This window comes from Metarhizium robertsii, assembly GCF_000187425.2.
Source record: "Metarhizium robertsii ARSEF 23 chromosome Unknown MAA_Scf_1, whole genome shotgun sequence".
Taxonomy (NCBI): domain Eukaryota; kingdom Fungi; phylum Ascomycota; class Sordariomycetes; order Hypocreales; family Clavicipitaceae; genus Metarhizium; species Metarhizium robertsii.
The window spans coordinates 1183513-1194481 of record NW_011942149.1 but is presented as its reverse complement, the minus strand read 5'-3'; the positions used below and the strand labels follow the sequence as shown (position 1 = coordinate 1194481).

At 53.5% G+C, this 10969-nt stretch overlaps 1 protein-coding gene across 1 annotated transcript; it reads left to right on the top strand.

The window, feature by feature from the left end:
• Nucleotides 1-4295: 4295 nt before the first annotated feature.
• Nucleotides 4296-10618, top strand: MAA_08810 (ATPase-like, ATP-binding domain protein; the record flags this gene model as incomplete). Its single annotated transcript, XM_007826808.2, has 2 exons — nucleotides 4296-10340; nucleotides 10400-10618. 2 exons carry the CDS (start codon nucleotides 4296-4298, stop codon nucleotides 10616-10618), a joined length of 6264 nt encoding a protein of 2087 aa, XP_007824999.2.
• Nucleotides 10619-10969: the final 351 nt, after the last annotated feature.

The following is a 10969-nucleotide window of genomic DNA, read 5'->3' as shown; positions in this document are numbered from 1 at the left end:
CTCCCCCTCCCCCTCCCCCCAATACCGAACGGGGTACTTCAAGATGCTAGGTCGACGCTTCAGCCACGCGCGCGGCAATCGAAAAAGAAAAGAAAAGAAAAGAACGCGGTCAATAGTATTCCCAAACGAAAACCAGTCGTGTCATAGAAGACTCGGACAGACGGCCACGCTCGTGGCACCTCCTTCGCGTCTCCTTGGCCTCAGGGATAGATTCATTTCATTTCGTAATGGATGTATCGCCAAGCGATGTTCGTTCGTGTACCTCGGGGTTACACGAGCAAGGGACCCCTATCTTCTGACTTGTTGGTCTGGTGAAGACGCGGCAATCTGCATGTGTGTGGTGTTCTGCTTGCTCATCATTAATAACAACAACTTGATCTCGTGCGGGGAAGGCCAGTCTCAAGTTGGCGTCGTGCATACCGGCTTGGATTTGCTCTGTTGCAGACGACTTGTCAAGCTCTGCATCCGACATCGCGCAAATGCCCGCGTTTTTGCCTCGGATGCCATCTCCGCGCCCCTAATGTTATAGGTGACATGTATGTATCAAAGACGTCTGGTGCTAGCCGGCTAGCCGGCAAGCGTTACTTGGTGGCTTGCAGCATTCATCTCTCCCTCCCTGGCCGGCATCGGTCGAGTGCAGCCGACGCCATGGCGGTTATCTGGGGAATTCCAGTCGGTTGGTTGTCGGCACTCCTTGCTTTTTCAATATACTCGTATCAATTGCGATAGTAGTACTATACCTCCCAGCTGCAGCCCTACTACACCGGCTTCGCCAACGCGGGCAGGCGCAAGCGCTGAATCCAATCGCCGATTTGAACATTTGAAAGCTGGCTGGTTCCGGTGCAGCCGCACAAACAGGCCACCAGGTGGAGGCAGTTCGGAAATTGGTTCCAAATGTCGTCTCCATGGCAAACAATCAACGCGGCCGAAACGTGACACGACGTGACTGCGTGACTGCGCACCGTTTTGAGGCAAGGGCCGAGACGAAGCATTTCGACATCTTGGTACGGAGTATGTCTTGGCTAGTTGCTATTTTTGGTGTAACTCGGCATTTAGGCGCCATTTGCTGGCGTCAGACACTTCCCACCCCTAACGCGGCAGAGCAGGGAGGACGTATCTATACTCCGTACACAGACAGACCTGAGGTCCAGACAGACTGATAAGATCCACCGAGTTTCGCATCTCACCACATCACTGGGTATTAGAAAGACATCTTTGTGAATTCGTCAATTGCCAGTTGCTTGGTTCGCCGGTAGCTACCCAGCTGAGAATGCTCCGCCTAGGGATGGGGCGTTTTGCCATCGCCATAGCAATCATCATTTGTACGGGCCTTGGATTTGCAGTGGCATTCAACAACAGGGCTGAAGTCATGTTGTGATACAAACGTGCACAGCCTCTCGACGCTGCCTCCTGCTTGCACGTGTCGTGAGGGATGAATCGGTGAGATGTGGGGAGAGAGGCGTACGTAATTCGTAGCCCCCCGAAAGTACATTTACATCGCCTGCTGCACTGTTGTGCTGGGATGTGTGTATACCTGATGTTAGCCGATACAATCCTGACAGGGCTCCTGGTAGTTCGCCGGCCACCTTGCACCGGGGAACGGTCTTTGACTCGACGCTGAGCCGGCAACTAATAGCTAGAGTTGCAAATTAAGCACTCCGCAGCATAATAAAAGCTCCTAGTGAGCCACCGTTGAATGGGTCATGAAGTCTAGGGGAACCTCTAAGTTTCCCGGCGCGTGGGCCTTGGGCTGCATGGCAACGGACCATCAGGCTTTAATCCGTAGGCTTGGGTTTTCTGGCGCGTGGGGTTTGGAAAACTAGCGTGAAGAGCTCGTGATGACGAGGACCAGTTGATGGAGATGCACGGGACAGCCGCAAAGCCCAGTTCTGACCAAGAGTCTTCAAGGCCCAGTTGAAACGACCCGAGAATCCAGGAGGCGCCGAATCCAGTCGAACCTTCGAGACGACGAGTCCTCCTTTTCAGCGGTTTCTGGAAGAGGAGAAGCCATATCAATTACACTACTTTGCCAAGGCCAAATAGCTTCGAAGCAGCGCCGAGATTTCGGACCCATGTTTTTTTATTTATTTATTGCCAGGCGGTACGTCTGCAGCTTGGTCGATGTTTGATGCTGCATTTCCTACAGAGGGCGCCGGATCAGGAAAACTCGACGACTCGACGTGCATTGATTTTGCGACTGGGTGACCTACTAGCATGCCTTGTTGAAAGCTCCAACGCTCTTCTTTGGACCCCGGACTAGTCGGCCAGTCATTGGGCTAGACGCTCACATTGTCTTTGACGATTGCTGACTGGTTGCTTGGACATGATAGGCCCAGACGTTGCATTCGCCATAGAGAGGAAAACTCGGAACACGACTTGAGATCAACGAGCTCGGGTTTGCTGATTGGAACATTATTAGCCAGTTGTTCATAAGTTTTTGATGGAGAAGCATCAGTGCCTACAATACGGAGCATGTTCCGTACATGATTGTTGACCTGATATGTGGAGTTGCGGTGGAAGTATGGCGGGGAGGGCGAGAAAAGTTGGAAGATAGATTATGGCTGCAATACGGAGTAATCAAGTAAAATTAAAGAACAAGGAGAATGCACTCGGTAGATGCTGTCATGGCCCAGGAATTTCAGGCAGCCCCCGTTGTTCCTGTTGTTTTGTTCGGAGTGCACATGTGTCAACTGGTAGTACGTACTACTAGTAATGGTACTTTTACAATGGCCGCAGGGGCAACGACAGCGACGGCACTAACGATGTCTGACCAGTTTAGGCCCTGGACTCTCGCCTGGATTGCTGGCCAACATGGTCGAGGAGAGTGTGGCTACTGAATTGCTTTGCGTGGGTGACAGGGACGTGAGTGACGAACTGGTTTTTTTTTGGGTCTGGTATGGGACAACGGAGGAGAATGTGGCTTCCATTTTGGCCCCCTAACCCTCCCCCCCCCTGGGCTGTGGTGATGGGGATGTGCGAGATATGAACGAGCTGATTGGGCGGTGTGGTAACGGAGGGCTTTGGCTGGCCTTAGGCCCTGGCCATGGACCTCTGGAATTAATTCAATCGCCCACTGGTCCGTGCCGTCACCTACGTCATAGTTGCCCCCCCGGTCGCTTCTCCTGGCGACGGCCACTTAGGCAGTTGACGTCTGTCTCTCCAGGGTTGGAGACGATCCTTGGAAAGAAAAAGTGACAAAATCGAAACGGCGGACAGGTTCTTGGTGTATTTGCGCGCCGGGCCTACGCGCGTAGCGACGCGGGCGGATAGATGAAGAGCCATTTGATTAATGAATTATTTATGTATAAATATGTGTAGTATTCAGTTTACGTTTTTGAAAAACAAAACAAAAAAACCTCCCAGGCCATGGACAGAGTCTGTCAGTTGTACCGACATATGGCCTCTTTTTGCTGACCTTCTTGGCCCGGTGAAAAGGCCCGAGGAGCATCAGAGCACTCAAGCGCCTCGACGGCCCCCCGGGCACCCCCTTGTCATGCAGATGCACCACTGAGCACAGTCGCCCGCCTGCCCGCCTGTCCGCTGGCCCACTTGCAGCGCTTGAGGGCTTCCGAGGACGCAGCCTGACGTTGTGGCCATCCTTGTGTCCATTTTTGCGTCAACCGAGTCACTTGCAAAGTTGCACAACCTCGCGCTTTTGCTGCTCTCGAGCTCGTGGCTTCTGCTCAATCAAGTCTCAAGTGCAGTCCCTCGGTCATTGACTCTAAGCACCAAAGCACCAAGGCCCTAGGCAGTCCTCGAAGCCCCCTCGACCCCAGTGTTGACGGGCACGGGCACGGTGCCAGACTGCTCTCTGCCGACCTCCCTCCCCCTTCATTGTTACTCGTCCAGCCTTCTACGGCCTGGTGACGTGACGTCTGTCTTCGGTCGTCTGACGTCTCGCCTGTTGCGCTAACCCGCTCCCTCTGCGCTTGCATTGCCTGTCTTTCCTGACAGCCTTCCTCACCGTTTGTTCTCTTTAGCAACTCCCGGCCTACCGGCGACCTCCAAGGCTTTGGGCGGTGACGGATTTACTGACCAGAGTTGTCCGCACTTGGCACCGGAGAACATCACGAGAATTGCCCGTGGGTGCCTCTTGTCGTCGGTTGTGCAAGACAGCTGGACCGGTTGACTGTGCTGACAGCAGAAGCAGCTGCAAATCCCGGCCGTTGCGAGCCTTATTGACGTTTGTGCATACAAAACGGCCTACTTACATATACCCGCCTCTGACCTCATGCACACTGCCGCCCACCGAACTGACCTCATAACTACCAATCACGAGCCTTCTTATATGAGGCATGCACAGCCTTGACTCTCCTCCCCTGGACATTAACTACTATATCTCGCCCTCGACTTGTGTCGACTCGACGACGCCCGACTCGACGCGTGCCACCGCAGAGGCTTCCACTGTGGCCGCCGTCAACCCAGCTTCTCCTCCGTCTCCGCCGCATAGATCGCCCACGACTCGCAAGTTAGCTGCTGGGAGTGGTATCACCAGAGATGGAGTGATTGTGGGCAAGTTTGTATTAGTAGAAGAAGCAGAAGCAGAAGCAGAAGACGCCGCACACATTTCCACTGGGCATGCACGTACTAGAATGGCTCAACGCCGCTCCAGCTACCCCTTCTCTTCAGCGTCCGAACTGTCGGGCAGGGGCCTGCGAGAGTGGCAGAGCTCAAAGGAACGACGAGTCCATGGCGACGAAGCCATCGCTCCTCACACGGCAGCAGAAGACAACTGGTCGCCTGCAGGCACGGATTTGGGCAACCATCCTCCAGCAGCAGTCCTGGCTACTTCGCAGCAACAGCTCAATGAATATCGCGCCAGGCTGGCTCGGGACCAGGAGATCCGCGAACTCTCACTCAAAGGTCTGCTCATGACGCAGTCGGAAAAGACCCGAGTTTCTCCCATCCTAGAAGAAGCAGCAGGCATGTCTTCTCCGCCAATGCTCACGGCGGCGCTCACCACCACCTCGACCGAGTCTGGCAACACCGTCCGCGGCACCATGACCCCGGCAGCAGTCGCACAAACACCTTCGTACCCCTTTCCCCGAATGGCCAGATTTCCTTCCCATCAAACGTCGTCCAAATGGGTTCCCTACCAACCGACGGCGAGTCCGTTATCACGGCAACAATTCCAGTCGCCCTTGGAATACCGCGGTTTGCTGGACAAGGTTTCATCAGAGTCATCCACGCCAGCATCGAATGTCGCGTTTGAGCCGCCAGGAGCTGCCTCCGAGAATCCTCATGGTTTCGATTTCCCCTCTCCGAACCTCTACGACTTGTCTCTGATGCTGTCTGCTGAGCCTGGGTTAGATGCGTGGTGGAATACAGTGGTACAAATCATGAGGGACATCTACAAAGCAGAGCGAGTGACGCTGGCCATTCCTGCCGACACGACTGACATTGAAAATGTTCCTTGGGGTCAAAAAGCCACATACAATGAGCATCAAGAAGACGAGCTGAGCCTCGGCTACCTGGCAAAGGCGAGTAGTGCTTCCGATGGGGCAGCGGCGTTTGACGATAGAACCGCAGACTCGCCCTCTACTGCAGCCCCCCGGCCAGGGTTGCGGAGCCGCCACTCATATACCGCCTTTGAGGAAAACAAACACAAATCGTTGGACCAGAACTCAATAATGCCGCCGCCGAAAAGACCGACTAATTTATCGAGAAGTAAGACGCAGTATCCTTCACCGCGGGTCGCGGCAGAGCTTCATGATGACTACACCAAGTTGAATAAAGACGCTCTGGATGAGCATGACGCCACGGCCGAGACTCAGCAGGCAATCCCCAGCTGGGAGGCCCCGTTCATGGCCCGCTACGAAGGCCAGGGACAGGTCCTGCCTGTTCTGCAAGCCCTGGATTATGAAGCTGATCCCCTAATTGACCATACCGGTGTTATGCGAGTGCTCGAGCGTGGTCGACCCGTGGCTCTAACTCGAACATATCCATACCTTCCCAGAACAAAGCCCGACCCTAAGCAGACCGTTGAACAGAAGCCAGCTTCCAAGGGAAGCAGTGCAGATTCCAAGAGAATCAAAAGACCGCGAACCGAGTCCGTGTCAAAATTGTCGACGATTTTCGCAGGAACAACACAGTCCAAGGGTATGGGTAATAATCATGTTGGCGACAAGCTCAAAACGACCACTATATCATCGTCATTGGACGACGAGGATCCCCGGCCACCAACCCCAAAGTATGAGGAGTACGAACAAGCGCCGCCGTCCCCTTGGTCCCAATCACCAGCTCCGTCTCCCGCCGTTCGAGCCGACCCAAAGGAGAACCCCTTCTTCACAGATGCCATGGTCGACGAAGACTCTTTTAACCCCGGCTCACCCCCCACAAGCTACACAGGAATGCGTCCGCCGGAAGCGATTGGCGTCGATAATTCTTGGACTGTCCTTCACATACCCCTGACCCACGTCCTTCTCTCCAAGCCAACGCGGTCATTCAAGCTTGATACGGCGGCGCTTGAACAAAAGTCACATTTACGAAGCAGGGATGAGCGGCATGTAAGCGCTGAGGCCGACCAAGTCTCTCCCGAACAAGTAAAACGAAGCCGATCGTCCCCCATTGCTGTCCTCTCCATCCTTAGCCCGATTATACCTTATCCTTCCAATCTGAGGCACTCTTTAGAAAACCTGGCGCCGCACATGGCCACTTCTTTCTCGCTTTGTCGTCATTACAGCAACCTTGAAACCGAATTAGCCGGCCTTCGACGACGACGGCCTTCGACAACCGGCTTCGGGGCGGTTGCCCCGTTCGGAAGCCATGTCGACGGTGGCGCGTTTCTGGCATCGGCGCAGGCTCTTGTTCATCAGAACTCTCTTGGAGGAAGCATTACCAGTCCCAGCGACTATTCGGCCATCTCGAAAAGTACAACTGCCTCACCATTGGTTACACCTGGCTGGGAACACGGCTCGCTGAATCATCTTGTTGACCGGCGCCAACCTCTTGGTAGTCCGTCAGGTTCACAAGCCCTAGAGAGCTATTTCGCAACCAAGCAAAGACTAGTAGTAAAGGAGGCGTCGAATTCGGCGACTCAACGGCCGCGAACTGTCTCCAAAGATAGCTCCCCCAGCGAGAAAAGGCATTTGTCTCTCGCTGGAGTTCGATTTGGGAATGAGGCGGCTTCTAGCCCCCAGCAGCAAGTGGTGGAAAGAGGCTATTTCGAATCTGAAGATTCCATGACGAAACCCCAAAAGGAGGAGGAAGAGGACGAGGAGGACGCCGGTGCCCTGAGTAGTAGTGGTGGCGGCGCTTCTGAGCTGGTGAGCGACAAGGCCGAGGACGGAGGCAAGGCAGACCTCAATACCAACAACGACGCATCTCACTATGGTCACAGTGTGTTGCATAGCTACGGCGCCGACTTTTCTTCAACATTCCAATCGCTGCCTCCGAGCTCTAGTTTGTCGGCTAGACTGCCTCCCACCCCAGCCGTACCACCGCGTAGCGGCTCGTTGACGTCCATGGCTGGAGACATGCCACCTCCATCCGATAGGTTAAAGGGTCTCATACTAGACTCGCTGCCTGCCCATGTCTTTGTGTCATTGCCCCAAACAGGCGAGACTGTGTGGGTGAATAGTCGCTTCTTGTCATATCGTGGGCAGACGGTAGCAGACCTGTCGGCTGATCCATGGGGGAGCATTCATCCCGATGACCGAGCGGGCTATCTCAAAGCCTGGGGCCACTCGCTTCGTACAGGCGAGCAGTTTTCAAGATCCGTCCGTATAAAGAGATTTGATGGTGCATACCGTTGGTTCTATGCCCGCGCTGTGGCGTCAAAGGACAAGAGAGGAGTCATCATGCAATTCCTGGGCTCGTATATGGACATTCATGACCAGCATATTGCCGAGCTAAAGGCTGCTCGACAAGAAGAAATCGAGGCTTCCGAGGCCAAACACCGACTGCTCGCAAACCTTATCCCACAAATCATCTTTACGGCCACCGAGGATGACGCCATTACGTTTGCCAATGACCAGTGGCTGTCCTACACCGGGCAGAGCTTTGAGGATTCGCTCGGTCTTGGGTTCATGGACCACGTACACCCTGATGATCTAGCGAGATGTCGGATTCCAATTGAGCACGGAGGTCAGCCTTTGAATGACGCACAATCACCTCCGGAAGAAAAGGGCCACGGTGGAGCATCGTCGTCGGGAACCCAGACTACGCCAACGGCGCGCAATGTGCAGCAGCAGCCAGCTGTTGGCAAGTCAGGAATGCGAAACGTGCAGCCTGCGCTGTCCAGAGCCAGCAGCTCCGGTTCCGAGTCCATCTACTCCCTCCCATCCGCCGAGCTCACAGAACTCGCACGAAAGGGCATAATCAAGGTGACGACGGATACAAGTGGCAGGTTGTCATACACTACCGAGGTCCGACTGCGGTCTAAGACTGGCGAGTACCGATGGCACCTCATTCGTTGCGTCGAAATCGACACGTTTGATTTCGGACGGGGAGCCAGTTCTTATTTTGGCTCTGCTACCGACATTAATGATCACAAGCTTCTGGAGGCCAAGCTCAAGGAAGCCATGGAATCCAAAGGTCGGTTTCTGAGCAACATGTCTCACGAGATTCGAACACCTCTCATTGGTATCTCGGGCATGGTGAGCTTTTTGCAGGACACAACGCTCAACGAGGAGCAAAGAGACTACACCAATACAATTCAGACCAGCGCCAACAGCCTGATCATGATTATTAATGACATTTTAGACCTGTCAAAGGTAGACGCCGGCATGATGAAGCTAAAGTACGAGTGGTTCCACACGCGGTCTCTGATTGAGGACGTGAACGAACTCGTATCAACCATGGCCATTGCCAAGCGCCTCGAGCTGAACTACCTTGTCGAAGCAGATGTGCCTGCGTGGGTAAAGGGCGACAAGGTTCGAATTCGCCAAGTCCTGCTCAATGTTATTGGAAATGCAATCAAATTTACGGCCGAGGGCGAAGTGTTTAGCCGGTGCAGAGTGTATACCGAAGAGGACCCGGCAGTTTGCAACGAGAATGAAATTATGCTTCAATTTGCCATTACCGATACAGGCAGGGGCTTCACAAAGGAGGAGGCAGAACTGATCTTTAAGCCGTTTAGCCAGATAGACGGAAGCAGCACCAGGCAACATGGCGGAAGCGGCCTGGGACTGGTGATTTCTCGACAACTTGTTGAGCTTCATGGTGGCAAGATGGAAGGCACGGCTATTCCTGGCAAAGGGTCAACGTTTACATTCACTGCTCGATTTACCTTGCCATCGCCCGAAGACCATCCCAACATCCCAATTAGTCCTGGATCAACCGCCTCCACTGGATCAAGACAAGGATCGTCCGAAAATGTTAACCATCAAACTACAGGACTTTCCGCGGTTGAAGAGTTGCGAGGCAGTAGTAGTAGCTCAAGGGAAGGAGAAGAAGAAGGGGCAAATCCTAAGGGAATAGACTCTGCATCCCCCGTATCCGCCTGTGCAAGTGGTAGCCTGGAACCTCCGAGTCGCCCTCCGAGATATCTCACTGGCCCCCCCTCGAGTGCATCTTGCCATTCCGGTCTGGCTCGGTTTAGTGAGGCAGCCAAGGCCAGCGGACAGGACTTGTCCCAAATGAAATTGGAAATGGCCGTGGACAGAGGGTCGCCGTCGAGACCGTCAACGTCAGAGGTTGGCAGCCCTCGGCCAAAGAGTGACTTGCGCCCACCACTGTACTCAATCTTGATCATCTGCGCGCAGCACCACAGCCGCGAAGCAACGACGCAACACATTGAAATGACGCTACCCAAGGACGTTCCTCATCGGATTACGGCCATTGCTTCCATCGAAGACGCGGAGCCTTTCCTTGGCGGCGAAGATGCCATGCGATTTACTCACATCGTTCTCAACTTGGCGTCTGCCGAAGCCATCATTGATGTCATGGATCGAATTACCAAGTCGCAGAAAATCGAGGGAACCACCATTGTGATTCTCTGTGACTCTGTACAACGACAGGCCGTTCAGAAGCTAGCTGCCGATACGAAGCACGAGCGTTTCTTGTCAGAGAATCTCGTTACCTTTATATACAAGCCTGTCAAGCCGTCGCGATTCGCAGTCATTTTCGACCCGGAAAAAGTACGAGATCTCAGCACGGACAGAAACCGATCTACGGCGCAACAGATGGTTGAGAATCAAAAGGCCAGTTACCAAGAGATTGAGAAGCGCATGGGCAACAAGGGGTACAGAGTGCTGCTTGTGGAGGACAATCCTGTGAATCAGAAGGTGTTGAACAAGTATTTGAAGAAGATTGGAGTCGAGGTCGAGGTTGCTGTTGACGGCGTCGAGTGCACGGAAATTGTCTTGTCCAAGCCTCATAGCTACTACTCCCTGATTCTGGTAAGTTACTGCAGGGCGAAACAAAATGTGCCGAGTCGAAAGCTAACGTATTATGCAAGTGTGACCTCCATATGCCGCGGAAAGACGGCTACCAGGCATGCCGTGAAATACGAGAATGGGAGAAGCTGTCGAGTTTGCCCAAGCTGCCAATTATTGCACTGTCAGCTAATGTCATGTCTGATGTGCAAGAAAAATGTGTTGCGGCGGGTTTCAGCGACTACGTGACAAAACCCGTCGACTTTATCGATTTAAGCAGGGCCATGGCCAAGTTCTTTTGAGACGGCAGGAGCAGCCCATGAGTCAGCAGCGAGTTGCCCCTTGTTCATTCTACTTCACCTCACATATTCTTTGTTCTCTTTTTCTTCTTCAACACTGTATTCTTCCTTCCGTCTTAAGAGTAGCGAGGGGATAATCTTCCCGGTGCCGCTGGTATATAAGACAGCATGAAACGCGCCGTGGCCTTTTTTTTTCTTTTTTTCTCTTTTTTTTCTTTTTTTTCTATGCCTTCTATTAGGAGACAATGCGAAGCGAGCGATAGCGGCCGCGATCACCTGCTGATACACGAAAGTCTGGTTTCACGTGGTGCAAAAGCACACTTTACGATGTTTTGTCCATTTTCTAGCATGACG